This window comes from Choloepus didactylus, chromosome 17, assembly GCF_015220235.1.
Source record: "Choloepus didactylus isolate mChoDid1 chromosome 17, mChoDid1.pri, whole genome shotgun sequence".
NCBI lineage: Eukaryota > Metazoa > Chordata > Mammalia > Pilosa > Megalonychidae > Choloepus > Choloepus didactylus.
The window spans coordinates 48,237,625-48,263,451 of record NC_051323.1 but is presented as its reverse complement, the minus strand read 5'-3'; the positions used below and the strand labels follow the sequence as shown (position 1 = coordinate 48,263,451).

At 43.8% G+C, this 25,827-nt stretch overlaps 1 protein-coding gene across 3 annotated transcripts in view; it reads right to left on the bottom strand.

Moving 5' to 3' along the window:
- Nucleotides 1–1,711: 1,711 nt before the first annotated feature.
- ABCG5 (ATP binding cassette subfamily G member 5) overlaps nucleotides 1,712–25,827 on the bottom strand; it is a 25,144-nt gene continuing 1,028 nt past the window's right edge. The window contains exons 1-13 of one of the 3 annotated variants that reach the window (XM_037807191.1): nucleotides 25,494–25,827; nucleotides 24,738–24,859; nucleotides 21,633–21,769; nucleotides 21,464–21,562; nucleotides 17,210–17,342; nucleotides 15,901–16,040; nucleotides 14,693–14,822; nucleotides 14,118–14,331; nucleotides 13,791–13,996; nucleotides 12,680–12,818; nucleotides 7,015–7,200; nucleotides 3,022–3,134; nucleotides 1,712–2,250 (exon numbers count right to left, since the gene is read on the bottom strand). In XM_037807191.1, the coding sequence (XP_037663119.1) occupies nucleotides 2,057–2,250; nucleotides 3,022–3,134; nucleotides 7,015–7,200; nucleotides 12,680–12,818; nucleotides 13,791–13,996; nucleotides 14,118–14,331; nucleotides 14,693–14,822; nucleotides 15,901–16,040; nucleotides 17,210–17,342; nucleotides 21,464–21,562; nucleotides 21,633–21,769; nucleotides 24,738–24,859; nucleotides 25,494–25,639 (1,959 nt within the window). In that variant the 5' untranslated portion in view covers nucleotides 25,640–25,827 and the 3' untranslated portion in view covers nucleotides 1,712–2,056. Of the gene's footprint in view, nucleotides 2,251–3,021; nucleotides 3,135–7,014; nucleotides 7,201–12,679; nucleotides 12,819–13,790; nucleotides 13,997–14,117; nucleotides 14,332–14,692; nucleotides 14,823–15,900; nucleotides 16,041–17,209; nucleotides 17,343–21,463; nucleotides 21,563–21,632; nucleotides 21,770–24,009; nucleotides 24,126–24,737; nucleotides 24,860–25,493 lie in introns of those variants that run through there. The other 2 variants (XM_037807192.1, XM_037807193.1) reach the window with 2 other exon arrangements.

The window sequence follows — 25,827 nt, the reverse complement described above, 5'->3', positions numbered from 1 at the left end:
CAGTAGAAATCCTAGTAGTATCCCAGTGCAGAGAGCACTTCACGGAATCAAAAGATCAAGTCCTAGTCCAGACTTCCACTAACTAGGGCCCTGACTTGGACCAGTTCAATTCAACATTGAACTCCAATATACTACATGCCTAGCTTCAGGTAAGCAATTTACTAACCCCAAAAACACCAAGATTGATGAGAGGCATCTGAGTGGATACGACGCTATCTGATTAATGCAATGAAATAAGACTTCATAAACTATTTGAAGCACCTGTGATCCCAACACTTGAGAACAGGATTTTCAGCATGTTTTCAAGGAACCTCGGTCTTAGGAGTAGAGTAGAATAGAGTGTGGAGAAAGAGCACCCTTTAAATTAATAGTGACCTTTACGATCTCAGAAACATCACTGCCTTGGTAGGAAGAAACAGCCTATTCCACAGTGGTAACAGGATTTTCTTACACATCACTGTCCAAGTTGACTCGAGACACAGCTGTCACATGTTGAACACCATTGTGTGTTTCTAAGGTGGTATCACTAACATTTATTAGCTTGAAGTCATAGGGTATGTCAATTTTCCAAATGTTTCTGAGCTAGAATGAAATTCATCTGCATATGAATAGTAAAAAATGTTTCCACTTACATTGTACACCCATATCTTTAGTAAATTGAAATCAGTGCTTTCAAAAGAGGTTCCTGTGGGTCTCTTTGAACTAATAGATTATCTCCAGAATTGTCTGTAACTGATGTGACACACATAATACGTAAGGCATTATGTAACTATTGTACCATAATCATCAGTATCAAAGACTTTTTATAAAAATTGACAATTCTATTCTGGTAATTTACCAATGTCTCCAGATCTTTAAATTCTGTTCTAAGAAATAGAATTTTACTGTGGCTTCCTTAATGAAATGATCTTTCCTACTATAATATAAGACATTTCAAATGCTATAATTTATCATTCTTTCCAAGTTAGGTCACAGTAACTGAACAAGTTCATGTACTGTCTAAGATATTCAGGCTCAAAGTTACTATGGTAACACTAAAACTATTCAGTTTCGTTTCAGACTCATGCATGAATTACTTAAAGATCAGTCAGACATAATCAGTCACTGAGTACAGAACCCACTTTTAAAAATCTGTATAAATCATTTAATCCCTGAAAATATGTAATATAGATGCCTGTATTTATCAGCACTCTTTCTCTTTACAATTCAATCACATGCATTCCTAGCATGTAACCCTGTTCTTAGTGTTTATTTCAAATGTTTATCAGTTAAGTATCTTTTCTAAATGGACTTTAAATAACAGCCGGTCTCCACCCTAAAAGATGTCATTTCTCAGTGCATACACTTTGTCTAGTAACATTTACTTTTAAGCTTAGAAATAATCTAAACTGAAAATGAAAAATATCAAACTAATTTTTAAAAACGTCACCAGAAGTTTGTCTTGTGTGCTGTGTTCTCAGTTCAGCCCATCCCTACAGTTTTGTCATTAAAAGTTGACCCCCAGTAAATCAGTGGATGTTTTGTATCAAGGTTCTTCGAGTTCTGCTGTGGTCAGGTATCCCTGATGTGGACATGTACACATAACTAGGAGTTTTTAAATGATTTTGAAAGCATTCTTACCCAGTTCTGCAGGATGCTGTGCTTCAAACGAACAACTCTCTTTTCTGTTACTTACGGTCAGTAATCATGCAAATATTTTCATTTCACTGAATTCTTTATTAAATGTGAGCATAATTTTCTAAAAAAAAATCTACATTTTTATGACTAGAACAAGGAAAACAAATTGCTCATGCTAGCCTCTCATATGTTTATGAATTTTAATTGTTTACATTTTTGGACCAGCCAAGTCATAATTTCCACATACTACATTTCCCTGCAAGGTGCAATAGCAAGAGACAGTGAACCATTTCCATTGCATTCTAGGCCTGCATGGATCCAAAACAGTTAAAAGACTTAAGATGTAATATCAAGAAATAATATCTTATTTCAGACATTCAGAGCAGTTATGCATATCTAAGGTGCTGTGTAAGTTACATTTTCACAGCAATTTATTTTACTATCTGCTAATGAGATGATCCCTTATTTTAAAAACAACTATTCCTAAGATGACAAGAACTGGAATGAATGCATATAAAATCAGAAAGTTCTTTGTGAATCTGGATGTTGCACCTGGGCAGGTTTTCTCAATGAATTGAATTCCTTGAGTGAAGGCACACTGTGGATTAGTTGCCACAGAACCATTTGAGGTACCTGCCAGGGATAAGATTGACAGGGTCAGATGTTGATGTCCAGGTAATTTAATCAACACGTACATACCTCTTGCCCACCAGTGCCTACCTCTGCTAAATACCTGTCTTCATTAAAGATGTAGGACATTTCAGAGAGCCCAGAATTCACAGTTAGTTGCAGCAACAATGGACCTAGGCATCACTGAAGACGTAAATGGGTTTGTTTCTTTTTGGGATATAGAGTCATTACCCCAGAACTGATAAAAATCATGAACACTTAGCACTGAATATCCTAAAGTTACTGGCATTATTACCCAAACTTTGAAACAACTACAAAATTCCACAGAGTGGCCCTGAGGAACTTGTAATGCACCCACTGCCCTTTTGTGGGATTCAGGAACAGACTTTTGCCCAAAATGGCTTTAGTCAGCTATATACTATGTATATTTTAGGGAATAAGAAGCCATTTCAGCCCACTTCATCCTGTTCAGTAGCTATAGGAGCTGATTCTATCCAGAATACACTAGCGTTTACCTGAGTGCTTGTTAGCACGGTCATTTTCTAATAACATCACAATGGCTTGAAGCTATTGATCTTTGAAAGATGACTAACTAGCCCAACTGCTTATTTTTCTTTCACTTTAAAAATCAGAGAAAATGGTGTTTTATTTCAGAACAAGGTTTTAAATCTATTTATTATAATATATAGCTTTTATTTTAAAAATCCGTCTCCCTCAGGAAATTGCTTCCTCAGAGTAATATGTAAAAATAATATCCTAAAGTAGAATACTTACCACAAGTGAAATTCAGTCCATAGAACTCATTGACTATAAGAATCTCACAGCAATATTTTTGGAATGTAAAATATCTGAGGATTTTAAAAGGAATGGGCATTTCCTCTGTGTTTCTTAAGAAAAAGAAAGAGGTGAAATTCAGTAGACTTTGTAACAGTCCTACAAAATGAAAAGAAAAGCAATCCCTATTTTATACTCTTCCAACGTGAACATAGTTTTTATAAAAATTATGCTCACTATAAAAAACTTCAAACAATATAACATTAAGATGTAGAAGGAAGAAAGTAAAAGCTACTTGAAATACCACTACCCAGAAATAACTATTAACATTTTGGTGACCATCCATCCATTTAACTATCTCTTTGCATATATACATGCATCTGTATAATATGTGTTTGTAAAATTGTACATAAATGGAATTAAACTCTCATGCTTTTTTTCTCCCAAACATATGTCTTAGACATCCTTCCAAATCAGTAAGCATAGACGCCATCATTTTTAATCACAGCTTGGTGTTCCATTGCAGTAGGAATCTTAACAATTCCCTGATGATGAATTGCTGTCTAATTTTTTGGGTAAGCACCAATGATATAAATATAAACATAAATGAAAACACACACCTAACACATACCACATTAAAGGGAGATGTATATGATTATACAGAAATTTGAGAGTGCTGGTGCATGAAGTGAAAACTCAACTAGACTCCAGGGAGAAGGGATGGAGGGAGCAAGCAGACATTTACTGTGAAAATGAAATAATGTCTCCTCTCCAGTCTGTTTCAGGAAAAACTTCATACCGATGACATTGCTTTCTTGGTTTGCTATATAGCTTCTATTAATCAACAAATATTTATTAAATTCTTTCTGTTTGCAAGATGCTAATTCTAGCTGCTTGAGGTATTTTTAAAAATGTATGCTTATCCCTAAAGAACTCACAAAGTAGTTAAGGACCTAAATTAAGACCCTAATGATAAACAATAGTGAACCGTTTATGTCCAGAAAGTATAAAAAACCAATACATATGTCCATGACATTCCTGTATTTAATGCACCAATTCCCAAGCTCCTTTACTCTCAGTTATTGCTAATTTTCTAAAGCACAAAACTGGATTAATCACATTGAGAGGCTTTAGAAAGAAGAGGGGAAGGAATCTAGGAAAGAATCGGGGGAAGAGGAAGTACATCCTCGGGAGGCACAATGCTATGAGGGCTGGCCTAGTGAAGGACCACATAAAGGACAGAATGTTCCAGAAAGGCTAGAGCAGAGAACTTGACTTGGGAGCAGTGGGAGGTGAGTTTGGAGTGACAGTGGGGAACATTCCGTGCAGAGCCTTGAATGACAGGCTTACCAGAGGGTTGCCACTGATGAACCATGAGAAGATCATGTCATAAGCACTGTTTTTAAGAAAATGAATGTGGCACCGGCAAGTAGAATGGAGCAGAGTAAGGGTAGATTAGGAACAGCAAAAAGGGAGTGGGCTACAGCAGAAGTTCAAATATGAGATGACAATGACCTAGAATAGAATGATGACAACAAGAAGATGGCTGCCCAGCCGGCTAGTACTACCTCTCTGAGGCAAGAACCGTGTCACTTCACCTCTCACTGCACTGCCCAGGGTTAAAAACAAGATAAGTGCACTGCACTACATGCATTTGTAGATTGTCATCAGAAAAGAAAACCAACATGACTGGGTGACTAATCCAGTACACAGACAGGTCAGAGGGAGAGAGTCTTCATTCATTTATTTGCTCAATTCAGCAAATATTTTTGCAGGGCTAATTGATTTAAGATCAATTGAGACTGGCTGCTGAGAAGAGCTCCAAAGGTGAATAAGACACAGCTACCGCCCTCAGGAAGTTGACAATCCATGAAGAGTGCAAGAGGAGCCCACACGTGATGGGCTGTAAGAGAGAACAAAAGGGGCTTTCAGAGAGAGCCCGTCTAGCCAAGGGAACACCAGGCTTCGTGCAGGTGGCAGAGGGCGGCAAATGGATCAGTGAAAGGCACAGGAGCCGGACCAGGCTATGGAACAAATCCTGGGAGTGCTTTCAAGAGTGTGAGACCATAGGTCTAAATTTATTTACATGAAAACTGCCCACATTATTTTGTTAAATGGAGAATAGGTGTATCTACTTTATAGCTTACATAATAGTATGATCATATTTCTAGTTAAAAAATACATAAAAGCAATATACACAACAAAACTTAACTCTGGGTTTTGATACTTCAGGTGACTTACTTTTTTCCTTGTACCTTTTTTGTATAGTGTGTGTTTTTTTGTTGTTTTTTTTTTTTTGCAATGAACATACATTATTTTATCAGCAGAAAGTACAGCAAAAGCTATTTCCATTTTTGTTTAGAGGAGGAGGCCGCCGATAAAGCACAAATGCTGCATGCAGGTCAGTCAGGAAAGATGATGACTGGGAAAAATATAATGACTAGGAGGTTTATGTGGACTTAAAGAGAGGAGTTTTCAGTACGCCGATGCGTGGAATCCAAGGGAAACCTTGGGATGTCGAGATTTTACGAAGAACCCAAGAACCCTTAGTGATGTTGGTCATTGCCTCCCTCTTAAAAACAATTAATCCCCCATTCCTCCATGAAATAGTGCCCAATTGACTGGAACATGTGATGATTCAAATATGAAAGAGGAGCTGCTGCCTGAGGCTGGGTCTGTACTTTGTAATGATGCTGGCTTGATTCCGTACCCTTGGGGGGATTTGATTTGTGCATTTTCCATAGATGCTAACAGTCCATTTAAGCAACACAGACACATACAATGTAAGGGTGTCACTGAAAAAATAATCCTTCTTGACTGATCAAAAACTTGATAATACCTCACCTTTATATGACTCACTGCAATTTATGTAGTATGTTCATGTTGATTATCTCATTTGCTCCCTGATCCCTTGGGACAGGTGGGACTGAGATAATGATCTCCCCTTGGTAAATGTGAACACTGGTTTGGAGAGGAAAGTGGCTTGTGTGTGGTCACCCAGGAGCTCAGTGGTAGAGGAAGCCTCTGACCCCTAGGTCAGGCCTGTCTCCAGGGAACCGCTTGCCTGGCGTGTGAGTCTTCACAGAGGTGTGACTGGAGCAAAGTCAAGTCTGAGCTTAGTTTTCTTACCTAAAAATGGTTTGCCCTGAGAATTACATCATTAAATATATAAATATAATTATATATCGTACATTCTTGGTGTCTCTGTTTATTTATCTGAATATTAAGTCAAAGGAACACAGCTTTCATCATATTTCCTCAGGGACCCACAGATTAGTTACTACATCCCACTACACCACCTACCTGGAATCATTTTTATCCTTCTAAAATTTTTCACACTTCCTGGTGCTACTTTTTAATTTATAATTAAAATTTTTTTTCTTGATTGTAAAAAGAATGCCTGCCCATTATGGAGAATTTACAAAATACAGAAAAACATGAAGAAAAAAATTAAAATAAATGCCACTCAGAGATAATTACTATTATCACTTGAGCATATCCTTCTAGTCCTTAAGCAGTCTGTTATCCTGCAGACTCATTTCTTATCCGATTACTCCTACTTCTGAAAAATCACTAGGAATTGAAAGCTGGAATAGAGATGCAACAGTGGCGGGGCAGAAATGAACTAATATGCATGGTATTTAGCCGGTGATACTGTAGGGACTGTGAGTCTTTTTAGAGGATGGATTGGTTCTCCTCAGCTTTTTATAATGGCTTATTACATGTGAATCATGTTGATAACATGCTTAAATTGTTATTTCCTGGTTCTCAGTATAAAGGCCTTTTATTAAATGAATGGTCAGCAACAAGTCAAGGCCTAGGGCAATAATGATTAGCTGGCACTATAAATACTCCAGAGTGGTGGACTACAAGGTGATACCTTTAACCAGTATCCCATAGCTCTCTTCCGGAATTCCTTTAAAACAGTCATTACCAGGTGATCATTATCAACAAATCGTAACAGTCTAAATTGTTTGAATTGTTATATCTTACCTCACAAATCCAGATCCAACAAGAACTCCAGCTATGGACAGCAGAGCCACTCCACTGTTGACTACAGTTGGGTTTTGGACTATACCAAGTAGCCCAAGAGTTAGAAATTCACCAATTAAGTGGGGGGGCAAGAGAGCAGCAGAGAAATATCCAAATCTGGCAGCCTCAGGGTATAAGCCAAGAGTCCTAGAAAAACATAAGGTCTTTAGTTCCCTCTCCAGGAGTTATCACTTAAGAAAAGTACTGCATCTGCCATTCACAGAATTATTCCATCGTGGTTATTGGGTGGAAAGAGTTTGCAGAGTAAGCCAAACTTCCGTTTGAAAGGCCTTCTCAGAACAGAGTCAGGATTTGGGACCATTTAGTGCCATAAATTCTTCCTGTTGGCTCCAACTCAGTGTCATCCACCTTTGCATTTTATAGCTCCTTCAGGTCTGATAAGAAAATATCAAATCACTTGGACAACAGTCACAACTAACTAGCTGCAGTAAGTAGGGTTATTGAACTCACAAGTCTTCCTCTTAAACAACCACACTCTTCTTGCTAGCACCACTCCTACCCTAATGCTAAGGCCTCATCCAACCTGCCTCGCAGCCCCTCCTTCTCTGACCCTCATCCCTGTTTCATGAGGTTATTGCCAGCGTGAGTTTAAACTCCTCACTGCTTTCATTCTTTGACAGATTTGTCCACCCCAGGCCTGTTATATTACATTCTTGTCTTTTATTCTGCCAAACTCTTCCACTGATTTGACCTTCATTTTGTTGTAAACAAACTTCCCTCTATCCATGCCTTTTCCTCTTATATTCATTTTACCAAATTGTTTCTCTGATGATGGCATGTCCTCAAACCATTACATATGGCTACTCTTTCTTCCACTTGGGAAGTAAGGAAAAAGAGTTGGCACATCTTATACCCACCCCTACACTGCAGGAATGGAAAAGCTGATCATCAAATTTACACGGAAGGGTAAAGGACTCTGAATAGCCAAAACTGTCTTGAAAAAGAAGAATGAAGTTGGAAGACTCACATGTCCCAAATTTAAAACTTGTTACAAAGCTACAGTAATCGGAACAGCATGGCACAAGGACAGACATACAGACCAATGGAATTGAACTGACAGTTCAGAAATCAACCCTCACAGCTGTGGCCAACTGATTTTCAGCAAAGATGTTCCAAGTCCCCTCAATGAGGAAAGAATAGTCTCTTCAACAAATGTGCCAGGAAAACAGGATATCCATAAGCAAAAGAATGAAGATGGAGCCCTACCTCACACCATAAACAAAATTAACTCAAAATGGATCAAAGACCTAAATATAAAAACCAAAACTATAAAACTCCTAGAAGACAACAGGGAAATATCATCAGAACCTTGCATTAGGCAATGGTCTCTTAGATTTTACACTTAAAGCTTGAGTAACAAAAGAAAAAATAGATAAAGTGACTTCATCAAAATTAAAAACTTCTGTGCATTAAAGGACTTTATCATGAAAGTAAAAAGACAAACTACAGAATGGAAGAAAATATTTGGAAATCACATATCTGAGAAGGGCTTAATATCTAGAATATATAAAGAAATCCTACAACTTAACAAAAAAAGAAAAACAACCCAATTTTTAAAATGTGCAAAAGACTTGAATACACATATCTTCAAAGAATATATACAAATGACCAGCTGAGCACATGAAATTAAGGAATATTAAGGAAATGCATATCAAGGAAATACAGACCAAAATCACCATGGGATACCATTTCACACCCACTAAGATGACTACTGTTAAAAAACTGGAAAATAACAAGTGTAGGAAAGGATGTGGAGAAATAGAAACACTTCTACATTATTGGAGAAGATATAAAAATGGTGTAGCCACTCTGCCATATGGTATGGAATTACCATATTTGCTTCTAGGTATATACCCCAAAGAACTGAAAGCAGGGATTCAAACACTGATGTTCATAGCAGCATTATTCACTATTGCCAAAAGGTAGATGCAACCCACATGTCTATCAATGATAAATGGATTTACAGTATGTGATATATATATACACAATGGAATGTCATTGAGCTATAAAAAGGAATGAAGGTCTGGTACATGCTACAACACGGATGAACCTTGATGACATCATGTTGAGTGAAACAAGCCGGACACAACAGGACAGATATTGTATAATCTCACTTATATGAAATAATTAGAATATGCAAATTCATAGAGTTGGCAACTAGAATACAGGTTACCAGGGGCTGGGGTGGGGAATAGAGAGTTAATCCTTAATTGGTACAGTTTCAGTCTGGGGTGATGGAAAAGTTTTGGTAATGGATAGTGGTGATAGCAGCACAACATTGTAAATGTAATTAACACCACTGAATTGCATATTCACAAGTGGTTAAAATGTGAAATTTTAGGTTGTATTTATGTTACCAGAATAAAAATTAAACAACAACAACATAGAACTGTATAATGCAAAGTGTGAATACTAATGTAAAGTATGGATATAGTTAACAGTATAATTATTATAATATTGTTTTGTTTCCTGAAGTGGAACAAAGGACCACACTAATGCAAAAATGTTAACAATAAGGAAAGCTGTGGAGGGAGAAGGAGTATATAGGAAATCTGTACTTTCTGCATGATTTTTATGTAAATTTACAACTGCTCTAGCCTAAAAAAAAAAAAATTTTTTTTCCCTGACAAACTTGATAAGGATCTGTTACCTTCCCACTTTTTCAGGCTGAAAACTCAGGATGTTATGACTTTCTTTAACCCCCACCCCCATAAATCCATTCAATTTCTGAGCAATTTGATTCTTTCTTGCCTGTATCTCAAAGCAGTCTCCCATTTTGGTGTCCACTGCCCCTCTCTGCATTTTGGGCCCTGTGCCTCTCCCAGTCTGTTGGGAAGGCTCCTCACTGGGCTCTCCAGCATCCTTGCCCTAACTGCATTCTGCTGCCAGAGTGACGCCAGACTCCCCCTCCAGAGTCCAACACAGATGGGGCACCCCCTGGTTCAGAACCCTCTCCTCTGCCCCATTGTCAAATACTTCCCAGCCCTTGGGCTGGTGTTCAGTGCCTCCACTACAGGATCCCAGGCTTTCAGTCTTATTTTCCACTACTCCTCCCAGTCCTTCATTCCCACCAGCACAACTGACCTGCTCCCTTCTCTCTGAACGGTCTCATGTTTTTGCTTCCGAACCGATGCCCATGCTTTTTTTCAGCCTGGAATACCCCTGCTCCCTTTTCCATCTGTTGAAATTCTGCTCAACTCTCAAGTTCTTCTCCAAAAAGCCTTCAAGAGCCCCTCTTTGCTGAACTCCCTCTCCCTGCCCAACACATGGACTCTTGGCCTCCTTTGTAATTAACAGAGATAATGGATATGAAATGGGAATGATATCCTTTACATGCCTCTATTTCCTCAACTCCAGACAAGGATAATTATAGCACCCCCTTTACAGATGGTGGCAAGGAGTACACGAATGAATATATATAAAGTTCTTAGTGCGTGACCTAAAGCAAGTGTTTAATATATGTTAGCTATTGTTGTTATACTATTCCTCAGCACAGGGTTTATGCTTCTTTATAATACTAATCTTATCACTTCCTTAAATTAAAGTCATCGGAGATTTGTTTACATCCATAACCCATTATCTGAAATGCTTTAGGACCAGCTATGTTGTGGAATGTGGAATTTTACAGATTTTGGAAAACCCTGACACTACATAGATGGTATTTGTTGCCATGGGCAGCATGATTCCACCCATAATCAAATGTATTAATATTTCTACTAAATAGGGAAGTTCATGTGGGATGAGTATAAAGAACCTCATATTGGTTCAGCTCAGACTTTGCCACTAATAAGTTCAGGTCAGGTCATGCTGCTAAATGAGTTACGAAAACACTTTTGTCTTTCAGAGATATTTAGATTTCAGAATTGCAAACCTGTGGGCGGCACCTTCAGTTAATTCATCTCTGAATCCTCTATACCACCTAGCACTGCGCCTGGCACTGAGTAGGCATTCAACAAATATTTGCAGCATTTAATCAAAGTATTTGCTACACGGTCACAGCTGTGCTGCCAGTGAAAGTGATTCTGCATTTTTGTGCCTGACTTTTTAATCAAAAATAGTCATGACCTGGATCCTTACATTGGACCTAATTTAAAATTGCTCTGTTTACTCAAGTCTTACAGAACTGTCTCATGATCAGCATCTCAAGTACTGTATAGTCATCTAAATCATTGCTTCACAAATGTTAAAATGCATGTGAATCATCTCAGGATCTTGTTCAGTGCGGAATCCAATTCAGTAGTGCTGGAGTGGGGCTGGGATGCTGCATATTTAACAAGGCCCAAAGTGATGCTGACACTGTGGTTCGTGGACCACACTGAGTAGCGAGGTTCTAAGTTAACAAGGTCTTCAATTTTCAGCCAACATTGTTTTACTCAAAAACAGTCAACTTTTAAATATTTGCTCCTGGATCATTTAGACTGAGCTAGGCAGGCCAGTGGTTGACATTACAGGATGGAGAGAATGCAGGGGCTCCAGCAGGGCCAGCGAGGAGGGCCACGTGGCCTTTGCCATTGCCCTTGATCAAGGCAGCCCACACCCCTCCCCCCCCCCGGCTAAGAGAGCATACGTGGCTTTGCTTCTGTCACTCTTCACTGTGATAACCACTTCTAAGAGTCTGCATCACAATCTCCAAACCCTTAAACTTGGAGCTTAAACTGACTAGACCCCAAGATTATTCTTCATTTATTTCTTATTAATGCGTCATGTAATGTATAATGATTATCCATAACTCATATCATGGGTCTTTCTACTGGCTATAGTTATATAGTTAGTATAACTATAGTTATAACATGAGTCCAGTGACTGAAGAAAGACAATGTCTTGAGAACGGCCTGGACTTCTCTCTTGGGCTGAGCTGGGCACCTTTAAACACTAAGGGAATTTCAGAATCTCAGGTAACTTCTTCCATCTTTGTTTAAAGGAAAGCCAACATGATTGGGGAAGATACATCTCCTTATGACAGCAAGTCATGCAAACATCTTCCTTCTACATCTTTTCAGATTTATATCTTTATGAAGTTCTGAGAAATAAAAAGAAACATTGCCTAAAGGCCATCAATCAAAACCCAGGCCACACCAGGAATGCTTCACAGTCCCCCCAGTGCCCTCTTCCCTTAGTCATTCTTTTATTTTGAAGCCCCCCTCCTCCCAGCTCAAACAGTAATGTCCCACGTCCCTCAGGGAAACCCCAGAGAGAGTTGCTGCTTCAGCTGGCAGCAGCCTGGAGGGGCCATGCTGAGCTGCAGGTGAACAGCTGCCCCTGTCGCTGCCCCAGTTCCTGGGCCCCATGTGCACTGCGTCCCAGCCACCTCAGAGCCCTCTTCTCTGGCCCAGGCCCTGCAGGGAATGTAGGACACTCTACGCCATGGCCACACACAGTCTTGCTGGTTTGTCCTCAGATCCTGTGCAGCCCCCATAAATGGGGCTATTTTAATTGTCTGGAAGGACAGGACATTAATGGGCACTGGTGGGCAAATACAGATCCTCCAGGGCGAGAGCGCAGAGTTGGCCACCCTGGAGCTCTCCCTCCACAGTTCCCACTGGCCATCGTGACTCCCTGGGAGCCCCGGCCCTAGTGCACTGAATGCCGCTGAGCACCCCCTTACCAGTAGGATGCACTGCTGAAGATCACAGTGGCAAAGACACTGAAGGGGAGGACGTGCAGCATGTAGGCCAGCAGCATCTGCCACTTCTTGTACAGGCCGTCCTGACTCTCCTGGTCACTGACAGCTCGCAGCACAGGAACTGGAACAGTATCACAGAGCTGAGGAGGGAGGGCTAGCCCAAGTGAGCGCAAGGGCTGTCGGGGCTGCACTGAGAGGCCCATTGCACAGGCTCCCTAGTCCTGGAAGGACTTCGGGCAATAAATACCACCACCACCACCACCACCCCACCACCCCAGCCTAGAAATCTGCAGGCCACCTGAATTTCAGTACAGTTGCATAATGTATTTCCTTCTCTCTAAAGGGGTGCGGAGGGTTGTCAGCAATTCAAGAAAAGCACATGCAAAAGGGGCCCAAATGAGTGGTCTGAGGTACTTTGTCTTCTTTCTGTGCCAGATCTTGCCCCCCACCCCACCCCACCCCCCGCCCCAGCAGCCTGCGTTTTGCATTCACTCTCAGAGGGCTGGGAAGGCTGGGATATGCGGAGGCTTATTACTGCCCCTCATCTCCATCTCCAGGATCAGCTTTGCTAAAGCATCATCCTCCCTCTTATCCTGGACCTAGGGTTACATTTTGAGAATCCCTCCAACATCCATTTTCCTGCATAAATTATAACATTGGGCAGCCAGGTATTGCTTCTAGATCCCCACTGAGTTTGAAAGTGAGCTGTTGACCGTGTTAAAATAGGCTCTGGGAAGAGCCTACCACTGCAAAGTTGGCCTGGTCACAGTCCCCAGGGGCTGTACAGCCAAATGGCCAAGGTGAGAAACCAGGAGTGGCCTTTTGGAAAATCCTTCCCAAACCCTGCCCCAGCAGCACTTCATAACTTCATTTTCCCTGGCTCCTTCTTGTTAGACCTTCAGAGAGATCCCTCCAGTGAGCTAATTCGCACTAAGGTGTTAGAAATTTAATACTTCCTTCCCAACCCCGCCCCCAGGAGAAACACCTTTATTACTGTGGACTTTTGCAGGTGACAGCAGGATCAGGGAGCTTTTCAGGCAAGAGGAAGTAAGTCTTCACCCCCAGGGCACGTCCCCTGCCCACGCGCACTTACACAGAGTCACAGCATTAAGCATGCCAGTGTACGGGGTGGCACCCACAAACTGGTACAGGAGGCCCACGCGGTCCTGGACAGCACCCTTGAGCAAATCATTCTGGACCCAGAGAAGGTAGAAAATGATGAACAAGCCCATGATCAGATTCTGAATGAGACGCATGATCACTGCCAGCTTATTTCTCAGTAAGTTTTTCATCACTCTCCTGAAAGCCAAAAAAACAAACAAACAAACAAAAAAAAAAAAACTCTTTTTAATTCCTTTTCTTCTACTGGTGATGTCTAAAGACCTAAAATGGGCCTTGCTTACATTTGTGAGGTTCTTACCTCAAGAGAACACCCAGTTTAGAGAGCGCTCCGGGAGAATCTTTGGTTTTGAAAGGAATCATTGGTAATGTTTTCAGGTGTTTTGTTCTTTCAGCATTCTCCAAAGTTTTCTGATAAATTGCTGACTCTTTGTAGGCAGATTCAATCATGTGGACTCTCTTGTAGGTTTCTATTTCTCGCTCTCTGCTTTGGGTATCCACTGATGTCAGGTCCACTAAAATGTTTCCCAAAAGATATGACCCATGTGTTTTTAAATGCACATACTTATATAATGTATAATAATATGTTTCATCACTGATTCAGGACCAGCCATAGTGATTCATCTCATCAGAATAAAAGCTGTTCTTAGTGCCCATGTATAAAATCAGGATATTTTTAAGATACCCTACAGGGCCGTGAGGGTCTCACCCCATTCTGAGTTAGATGACCCAGCCAAATTAATTCCTTAAAGAGCAGAATAAAAACTTCGAAAGCAGAAACAAAACCCACTAATGCTGATTCATCCAGGCAGAAAGATCTGAGATGACAGAAGTTCAAAAAACCTTCATGATGGGAAAGATGAAAGAAAAACTTACTGTAAAAGTCAAAAGGGTTTGAATGTTCGGGACAAGGGTAATTGCAGCCATTGAAGAAATCAAGCATTTCCGTGGGTGTGCCGCAGAAAACCAGCTCTCCGTTGCTCAGGATGGCGATTTTGTCAAAAAGCTGATTGGACAACAGGCAGTGTTAGTGCGTAATCAGGTGCTCCCGTCCTTATGGAAAATAAAGTTCCCAAGCAGACAGTCCTTTGATTATCTCAGCCATTCATCAGAATGCTCACTGCTTCCAGTGGAGATTCTCAGAGGACAACCCCATTCTTTTCAGCCGGGGTTGCCACTGTGCATGATGCTCCCCGCCGAGCCCCGGCTGCAAGGTCTGTGGTCCAGAACTACCTGTCACAGGCCTGGGGGCCTGAGTTTGAGTCCCAGTCTAGCCACTGAGTGGCCTTGGCTGGGTGTGTTTGTTTGTTTGTTTGTTTGTTTTTAAATCTCAGATTCTCATCTAAAAAGGCAAATAATTTCTACCTAAAAGGTAAACTTCTTAAAAGAAGTCGTAGAAATAGAAGGCAGAATTGTGGTTTCCATAGGTTGGGGGAAGAGGGTAGTGAGGAGTTATTACTTAATGGGTACAAGTTTCTGTTTGGGATGATGAAAATATTCTGGCAACAGATAGTGGTGAAAGTTATGCAACATTATCAATGTCCTTAATGTCACAGAATTGTAGACTTCAAGTGGTTAAAATGATTTTTGTGTATATTTTACCACAATTTTTAAAATGGGAAAAAAAATATTTTTAAAAAAAGGATACTGGAGGATAAAGTGAGATCTTTGGAAGGGAATCCCTGTGATTTAGTGGAAAAACAGTCTTTGAAACCAACAGGACCATGAATGCCAATTCCAGCCTTTTACTGTGATATTGCGGTATTATATCATTTCTAAGTCTTACTCTTCACCTTTATATAGTGGATATTCTGATGCCCGCCTCATAGAATCATCGTGAGGATTAAATGAGCTTGTGTACAGAAAGTATTTAGCACAAGGTAGGTGCTGGCAGAAGGGGGTGTCCATCCATTGATGTTCAGTATCAAGAGCTGTTGGCTCCAATTGCTCTGGTTTGACGAGCACTAACCTTTGCTCCACTACCCCCAGCTACACACACACACACACACACACACACACACACACACACACACACACACACCTGCCCTTGACGAGCTGAGCAGGAGTGAGATGCGACCCCTCACCTGGAAGAGCTCGGAGCGGGGCTGGTGGATGGTGAGGATCACGATGCGATCCCTGGAAGCCAGCTCGGCGAGGAGGACGACGATCTGATTCGCAGTCACACAGTCCAGGCCTGTGGTTGGCTCGTCAAACAGCATGACCTCTGCAGGCAAAGAAGGGCCAGACTTCCAAGTCGCTGCTGAAACCAGGGTCTAGGCTTGAAACTTGGAATTTTGAATGGTCCCTTATTCAGCTGTCTTAACCCATCCAAACGGTGCTCCGTGAGAAGGCACCGACGGAAACTGGCTCTCAGCCTGAGCCCAGGAGAAAGGACCCGCACTGGGAGGGCCCAGCTCCCGGTTCCCAGCTGCCAAGCACATTTGGGCCCTAATCCTCCAGAGGACAGAGCAGCAGCCAGATCAGGCCTCTCTCAAGGTTCTATAGACTCTTTAGGCTCTGTCCAGGGGAACCTAACAGGGAACAATGGCTGGCAAGCAGGTGCCAAGTTGTTGTGAAAAGTTTGGGGTTAGGGGAGCTGGTGAAATAGACATAACCCCAGAACATGGCTGTAGCAATTTTCAACAGTAACAAGGACTTTGCACTGAAAAACAAACAAACAAACAAACAAACAAAAAAATAAACTGACCCCTAAAATAAGGTCTGAGGAGAGAGAGCACTTAGGAAATTTAGACAGTTTAACTGCAGCTTTTAACCCCCAAACTGAAAAGGGCTTTTAAGAGTGTCTCCTCTTTTGCCTTCTACTGACCAAGGACCATCTGAAGAGCAGGCAGTCGTGGTCTATCCCAGTGTAAAAAAGTTTCCAGATGCAATATGATCTCTTCCTGGTTTCCAACCAAATGGGGGAGGCAGGGAACAGGCTGCCCCATCTTGATAGACCTCCCCCCACCCATACACAAGCACATGTACTTTTGAGTGCATCCCTCAAAGCCCTACTTCAGTTCCTGCCATGTCATCAACACTTCTTGTCATACCAAAGCTCATTGGCTTTCCCAGCAGACACAGTGGTTCTTCTCTAGTTAGAAATGAGGATGGACAGGTGAGGCCCCAAGTTCATGGAAGATCCTCATTGGACATTAAAACACCCATGCAGTGATTCCAAGTCCAAAAACTGTGTCATACCAGGATGATGGGATAACATCAGTAAATGAACTAAACAGCATTTTTTTTTTTAATTGGGTTTCCGGTTTGAGAAACTTCAGTTCCATATAAATCCCTTTCCAAATGGGGACTGTGAAGAGAGGGCCTGAAGTATCTACAGACATGTGGAAGACACCCAGGCAGCCACTGGTAGCAACTCTGGGTCCCACTTACTGGGATCCTGAAGGAGCTGGGCTGCAATGGAGACCCGGCGCCGCTCACCGTTGGAGATTCCCCCACAGTTGTAGTTGCCAATCAGTCGATCTGCCACGTGGCTCAGACTCAGCTCGGCCATGACTGCCTCCACCTGCAGGAGACACAGGGTCCAGGAAGGGCTGGGCGTTGCTGTGGCTGCTATGCCAAAGGCCTGGGCCCCGGAGAGGCAGCACACCTCCCCAGAATGCACAGGCCACTTTCAGGCTCACCCCACCCTGGGGAAATCAAGCCTCTTATGATAAAATCCAATTTGGTTTGAATGAAATGTCTTTCCCCTTACGTAACCCTAATAAGTCCTGGAGTCCCATATAGCCTGATCTCAGTGCGGTTTTGCATCAAGGAAATATAACCCAGCAATCGAAAGTAATTAAAATAATTCCAATCTTTATTTGAATCTCTTTAAGGACTTTAAAGGGGACACAATTTATAATAACCCACAGCCCCACTTCTTAAAATTTCCTTTCCCCCAGTTCTACTCACCCTACTTATACCCCACAGCCCCATGAAACCCCTCTCCCTTCTCTTTCTCAACTCCCTCACAACAATAACATTTTTTTTAACTCCCTAACTTGCGAGTCAAAGAAACTAGTCTTTTTTTCTCCCTCTCTCCCTTATCTTCCTCAGCTTACCCCCTTCTCCAGAGACTTACTCAAAAATCTCTATTTCCAGTCCTCCCCTAACTTACTGCCCCCAGTTGCATAAAGTCCTGGGAGGAAGGGATGCAGTGAGACTAAGTGTATTTATATGGTAATGACTTTTTGTTCCCAGCACACCCCTAATGAGATTATGTTGCCTTTATAATGAAAAAAAGAAAGGCTCTGCACAAGGAAACAAGGAAGGGAAGGAGGGAGGGAGGGAGGAAGGAAGGAAGGAAGGAATGGAGGAAGGAAGGAGAAAAGGGAAAGGAAAAGGAAAAACTAGATTGGAGTAAAAGATGTATGGAACAGTGTTCCAGAGGGGACACAGTGGGATCAACAGCATAGATAAAGCTTTGACCAAAAGAAGGGACACATCTTAAATATTAGATGCAAAGGAATAATGAAAAGGTAAAAACGCATAAATATACTTGTATGATTTGTTCTGGAAAAAAAAGAAGGGTCTCTTCTTGCCATCAGGGTAGGATCCTAGAATTGAGTTTTGCTTCAGTTGGCTGGGTTGATGTGCTCCTTTTTCATCCTCCTGCAGCCTCAGGAAAGGAGTAAAGCTGGCTCGCACGTCTGGGAAGGGAAGGACTGAGGAAACATTTACTTCATCTGTCTCAGCTGTTTCAGGCCCAGCAGGACGCCTCCCCCATGTTTTCCAAACACTATCAGGAACAGGATTCACAGGAACTCCGAAGAGACCAGTGGGATTATCAAATCCAACCTTCTCAATGTATAGGTAAGAAAGCCAAAGTCTAGAGAAACTAACTTACCTAGAACACAGTTAATGGCAGGGCTGGTACTCGAAGAGAGATGAGAGAGAACGAACATCCATTGACCTCCCCACCCACTCTCTATACTATATGGGCTTTCACAAAATTTGATTTATGGAAGGACTTCAACTCCAGGAGTTAGCAAGTGGCAGAAGTGGGATGTGAGCAGGACTGCCTGGGCTCTCTCAAGTGGTCTCTGAAGCACCAGGCTTAGCCAACATCCCAGCAGACACGGCCTGCCCGCCTCAGCCACCCCTTTATTTTCAGATTCCTCAGAGGACAGAAGCAGATCTGCTGTGCAGCCTCCTCTGTTATCAGCGGCAATGTCTTCTCACTAAATTACTTTGCTGGGATTTTCTACCCTGTGGCCTAGATCTCCTCAGAAAGCACTCTCCAGCAGGGAGAACTCTGTGAACTTTGTGGTATCAGCCTCTGCAGGACATTTAGGAGCCACAGTGCCAGGGAGAGGGGCTGCAAATTTGCCATGAATTGGTTTCAAGGTACCTGAATATTTTCTGAATATTTATGCAAATATATGCATTTTCTGGCAAAAGGGTTCCGTGGCTTTCTGCGATTCTCTCTATGTGGTATATGATGTAAAGGGATCACTAACTCACAAGAATCTGTTTATGACTTCATTTCTTCCACCCAAATACCAATGGGATTTTCTCCTACACACTTTAGAAATAGAAATTCCAAAGCAAGTAGAGAGAAAGCCTGCAGAGGGGCTGTGTGACCTGGATCCTTACCTGTCACCCACTGTCAGGGCCACTAAGCCACAGTGCCTCACCGTGAGCTGAACTCTGACTACAGAGGGGCTCAGGAGACCCCAGGTCTGAGGGATGCCTGGTGGAGCCGGAGGGCCTGGGTTCATGTCCCAGCTCTGCCATTCCTAGTTGTCTGATCTTAATCTCCTTGGGTGGCAGTTTTCTTATACTGAAAGATAGAAGTAATGCCTCCTTGCAGGGTTGATGTAAGAATGGAATGAGATCTTGCATATGAACAAGCCCTGACTAATACCAGCAAGACACAATAGCCCTCAGTGCAACCTGGTAAAATAGCAAGAGTCTTCCACTACCTCTGAGCAACCTCAGGTAGCCTGCAGGGAGAAAGCAGGGCCAGGCATTGCTCTGTGAGGATGATGGTTCTTCATGAAGGCCAGGTCCCTCACTGTGCGGGCTTGGAGTTATGGATCCAGAAAAAAACATGTTAATCCACCCCTGTGGATGTGAATCCACTGTAAATAGGACCTTTTGATGAGGTTCCTTCAGTTAAGATGTGGCCCACCTGAATCAGGATGGATCTTAATCCTGTGAATTGAGGCCTTTGGAAAAGGCCACAGAGAAAGAAGCCACGGGGCACAGTCAGAAGCTGGAAGTCAACGGAACCCAGAAAAGAAAGAAGTTGCCACCACGTGCATTACCATGCATGCCCACAGCCAGCTCCAGAATGCCAGTCTTTGGGAAGAAATTTTGGACTTCTCCTAGCCTTGAAACTGAGAGCCAATAAATTCCCATTGTTTAAGTCAACGCATGGTATTTGTTTTAGCTGCTGGGAAACTAAAACACTCACTAAGTCTCCTCTAGAGTGAAAACTATACCGGGAAATTGTCTAGGAACCTCAAACAGAAGACTTCTGTCTACTCACCTAGGGCATTACAAAAAGCAAATAAGCCTGCCAGTACTTGAGACATGTGTCAGACCTCAATCCATTCTCCTTGGGCCCTGCTGAGAATCCAGCTCCAGGGACAGGTGAGCAGCCTCCCTGGTGACAGGCTCAGCAGTGCCTGATAAAAACAGGGTCACATGCTGCACTCTCAGCGGAGAAGGAGGATTCCCTCAGAACCTCAGTGGCTTTAAAGAAAGGCCAGCCTTGGAGCCTGAACTGCAGATAAAATTTGCATGCTGAGGAGAAAACAGGTTCTGGCTGAGGCCTCAGGTTGGTGAAGCTTCTGAGAAGATGTCACTGGTCAATTCTGGCAGCTCCGAGAGCCCATTTCCCAGGGAGCTGTGCCTGGTTTGCAGGTGGCAGCTGTCGTTTGTTCCCTGGGCCTTCCCAGGCCTTCACAGCCCAGACAGAAATGAGACAATGTTTCCAGGTAAGGCCCAGGTGGGTTTACCTGTGGCTGCCTCCAAATTGGGTACACTTATGAAACAGTCCAGAACTAGAAAGAATTGGTTGATTCAATAGTTCCTTCCTTCATTAACTTAATCCAGTTTGGATGAGGCACATTCAAGATGCCTCAGAGGAAGTTGAGAAAAATCTCAACAGGTCTGCAGGACAGAGCGCAGTGGGAAAAAATAATCACATCTGTTGAAATACAGAGCTCCTGGAACAATGCTGTCCAATAGAAATATAATGCAAACCACATACAGAATTAAATTTTTAGTAGCCACATTTTTAAAAATAAAATAAACAGGTGGAATTAATTATCTAACCCAATACATCCAAAATATTACCATTTCAACATTTAATCATTATCTTTAAAATTAATGAGACATTTCACATTCTGTTTTTTCAGACTGTGTCTCCAAAATCTGGTCTGTATTTTATATTTACAACACATCCCAATTAGGACTAATCACATTCAAGTGTTCAAAAGCCACATGTGACTAGGGCCTGCCTATGGGACAGCACAGCTCTAGGCTCTAGAGGGAAGCGGTGGAGAGGGAAGGGAGCGATTGTCAGTGGAGGCAAAGAAGTGAAGTTGGAAGAGGGGGTGCAAAGCCACCGGGAGTTGCTGGGTCTCTCCAACTGTCCCCCGAGTGACCCTGCCTGGAGGCCAGGGCCGGACCCACCTTCTTTTGGAAGAAGTCCGGGGGACCGCCGCGGATGGCCAGCCGCGCCGTGAAGAGCAGCGTCTCCCTCACGGTGAGGTTGCTCAGCAGCGTGTTGCTCTGCAGGAGAAGGAGGTGTCAGCGTCTCCCGGGCCCCCCGGAACGCGGCTGGGGCTGGGGACGCGCCCACCTGCAGGACGTAGGAGAAACAGTCCTGGAACTGCTCCCTGCGCAGCGTGCGGCCGTTCAGGCACACCTCTCCGAGGAGGGTCCCCTTGCGTTGCAGCCTCCCGGACATGGCGTCCAGCAGCGTGGTTTTCCCGGATCCTGGGAGGGGAGAACGGCAGGAGTGGCCCAGCCCTGACTGGTTCTCGCTGTGGCCGGGAGGTCCCGTCAGAGACCATCTCATCCATCCAGGTGACTGGTCAGGACCCAAAGTGCTTTGCTTGTTTATTTGCTTTTAAAGTTTTATTGGGTTGAAAAAGAAAATATGGGATCAAAATCAAAGGAAAACCAGGGCTCTTGGAAACCTTGGATCCTAGAACATCTGAGTCTTTCTGTGGACTGCTGGGCTCGTCTGGTTGTACCTGAATGTAGGTGGCATTGCCTGGCATCGGCATCACCTGGCAGCCTGTTGGAAATGCAGACTCTCTGGGCCCAGCCCAGACCTGCTGAGTTAGGTTCGGCTTTTTAAACAAGATCACTGGGCAGTTCCCCTCATAGTGAAGTTGGAGAAGCACCGGCTGAGCAAGCCCTGCCTGGAGAGCTGTGGGCATCACCCTCCTGTCCCACAGTGGGGCTGTGGTGAACCAACTGCCTGTGCATGAGGTGCCTGCAGGGGGTGTTTCCCTGGTTGATTCTTCCCAGGGTTAGAGCCAATGCTTTTGGGATAAGAAGCCAGCTGGCCCCTCATTCACATTGGACAGGAGCCTAATGTGGGTCCCGAGAGTCAGTGGAGACCAGTGCAAAAGGCTTCTCCAGGCCTTTCTTATCCAAGGCTGCTAAGAAGTGAGAATTAATTACAGAGGAAATACAGAGGAGGTTCTGAACTGTCAGAGAAGAAAGCAAGAGACTTCTACTGAAGATTCCATGACCTATGCAAAATCAAAGCAAGATCTTTTGTTCACATATTTTAAAGAAACTGCTTGTTGCTGTCAGGGGTACAAAAACGAGTATGCTGATAGGAAAGCCCGATGGCTGCCTCTCGCCAGAGAAGACCAAAGACACTGAAGGGAGGGTGGCAGTGACTTGAACTGCTTTACGAAGATCAGAAGCACATTATTATCAAAATTAAATAGATTCCGTTATATTAACAGAAGACAGAAGGGGGTGGGGAGTGGCTACACTGCTGCTCCTGGCTCTGAGAGCTCAAGGCCCCAGGGGTGTGCTCCTGTGGCAGTTGTCTTCTTCTCTAACCCAAGACCACAAAGCTCAGGGTTAGCCCCACTGGGTTTAGGGGGCAGGCAGGGTGGGGAGGATAGGGGAGTGAAAAGAGATAATGTATGACTTCACTGTGATCCCAAGTGTGCCCCACGATTTTCCAGCCATCACACTAGGCCTCATAGGTGGTTCTTCTACCTAAAGCCTCCTTGGCCTTGCCTTTCTAGAATCGAGCCTCAACTCTAAAAGAAGCTCCAGATATCCTGCAGCCTGGCTTCCACCCCACCGTGCCACCAGAACTGGCCTCCCCTAGCTGACACTTTATTTGTGCAGAATATGTGGTAAGGTTGATTGTAAATGTCTGGAAATGGCCGGAGGTGATGGTAGCACATTACAGTGAGTGTAATTAACAGTGATGATGTATATTGAGAATACAGCAGGAAAAACACAAAGACAGAGCTCCTGCATCGTGGAACCTGAATTCTCCTGGGAATCCATATTCATTTTAAGATGATAGACATTGTCATAAAACTGCCATGACTAAGTGTCATCAAAAGATCAGGGACCCCTGCTGCGATGTGCACGAAGGGTGACATTGGCCTGTGGGACACACTCCTGAGGACATGGGTTCAATTCCCGGTATGTGTGCCCAAGGAATATAATGAACAAATGACAAATTATCATAGGGATAACTCGGCTTCTTTTTTTAAAAGAAGTGCATTATTTTTTATCAAAAGGAAAATTGGAATGACTCTGTACATTATAGTACATGTGAATAGTTAGAAATGATTTAAAACTGGAAGTAAGAACTGACCGGAAACCTCAGGAAAGTGCAAAAGTTTTATCCAGCGAATTCCTTTTCATTTAATCTTAACAACGCTAGTATTTCCATCCACTTGCTAGAAGGTGAGTGGATATGGATTTAACGGCTTAAATCTGAAGAGATTGACCAAGCTGAACTGGCATCACACACTTACAGCATCCACCCATCAAAGAGAGCGGTGCAAGTGGAGAGTGGCAATCAATGTCAACAACTTGCCAGTGACAACTCAATCAAGAGGCTTTTGTGAGCCAATCTGTCAGAACCTCTCGATCTGAAAATGTACCAGCGTAGGGGACCGAGTGGTGTGCCCCCAGATCCCCTTTTGGGGCCAGCGCCCCCATCCCCCAGCTGCAGGGACTGTTACCTGCCAAGGATTCACAGCCGTGACCCTCACAGGACACTGCCCTCAGCCACAAGGGGCTGCCTCACCGAAGCAGGAGGATGGAGGGGCACAGAGACAAACGCTGAAGCCAGTCTCAAATGTGGGAAAGAGGAGGCGGATGACGAATGGATGGGCACACAGATGGTCTCAGTGGAATCTGTAAATGCTTAGTTTCTTAAAAAAGAAAAGGATCTGAACAAAAATGACATCATGTTAAGATTTGATATAGCCAGATGTTAATACTTGGGCATTCTTTATATTATTCTCTATTCCTATCTATCTGTTTAAAATACCTCATAATAAAAAAAGAACCAATGTCATCAGTGTGGGGGCTAAATGGGCATCTTTGTGTCCATCGAATCCCTTTTCCTGTCCCCAAGCAGGGAACAGATGAGGGAAATTGTGTTTACTGATCACCCGGTGTGCCAGGCACTGTGTTAGGTGCTGTCCCTGCCTTGAAATATGAATTTACATGTTACACGTTAGGCAGGACACGTTGAAGTCTTTTTCTTCTGATTTCTCATTGGTACCGGGATCCAACGGTTTTATACCATTCACGCAGTCACACTTCTCATTGGATTCCATTCTAATATCAAACTTGTGGCTTTCTCGCTACCATTTAAATCTGTTTCCTCACTGTGGCATTTAAATCAAGCCAAAGCCTTATCTGAATGCTTAGAAGCGTTTAGAGAGCTCGTTCCCAGACTTACCTGAGCTCCCTAGGATGCACATGATCTGCCCACTCTCCACGTACAAGGAGATGTCTTTGAGGATCTGCCTGTTCCACTGCTGCCGGCGAGATGTGATGTCCCACCAGGGCCCAACGCGGTCGCTTTAAAGGAAACCGGCAGGGGTAAAGGCGGTGTGGGGTCCTGGAGGGTGGGCTCTGCCCCCAGTACTGAACTGATCCCAGCCCTGTCTCTGGATGGGTCCCTAAATATGGGTTAGCCTCAGTGTCTTCATCTGTAGAGTCTGGCGGGGCAGTGACCAAAGGATGCAATATGGGGGCTCTGTAAAGCTCCTGCCCAGCAGCTGCTCCATGCGTCAATCCTCTTTGCCTGGCTGGGAGATGGCAAGCAGGACCCTGCTTGTTCCTCAGGCCGACCCTGCGTTCCTTCCCAGGACTTCATTCCATCCCCTTTCCCCAGGCCTCTCCACCCACATAGGGGCAGGAGGCAGGGCACGTCCTGGACAGGCTCGGCTTCCAGGCCCCGCCTGGGGCAGGAGGAGGGGCGATTCAATGCTGCCCCTTGTTTCCCAGTGGCAGCCCTCTTCCACTCACCCCCGAACCCAATCCACTAGGAGGAAGCCCAAAGCCTCCATGTGTGCCCCCCATTGGCTGGGCAAGCCCCCCAGAGTGGGTGAGAGGCCCATCACTACTGGGCCATGCCCATCCCTGGCCACAGTCCAAAGCCCAGGCTCCAGATGCCAGCAGGGGAGGACAAGCAGCATGGGCCTCGCCTTACCTGACGCTGTAGGAGACATGGAGGACGCCCAGGCTGTGCCAGGGCTTTGAAGCAGCTGCAGGAACCTCCTCAGGGGAGCCCTGAGCGCCGCTGTTTACTCCGAGTCCCACAGACCCCATGGGGATCCAGGATGGGTGTCCACTCATCGCCAATAGGCAGCAAAAGCAGGAGACTTTTCTGGTGGCCTGACCCTCCCCAGAGAGGCCTCAGCTGGAGAGCCAACTCAGACAGCTCTGCCTGCTCCTCTCCTGGCCCTGGAATCCCCGGTCAGGCCTTCCCAGCTGTGGCACCGGGGTTTTGGCCCCAGGCGTCATTATCTGATGTACCTTTAGCC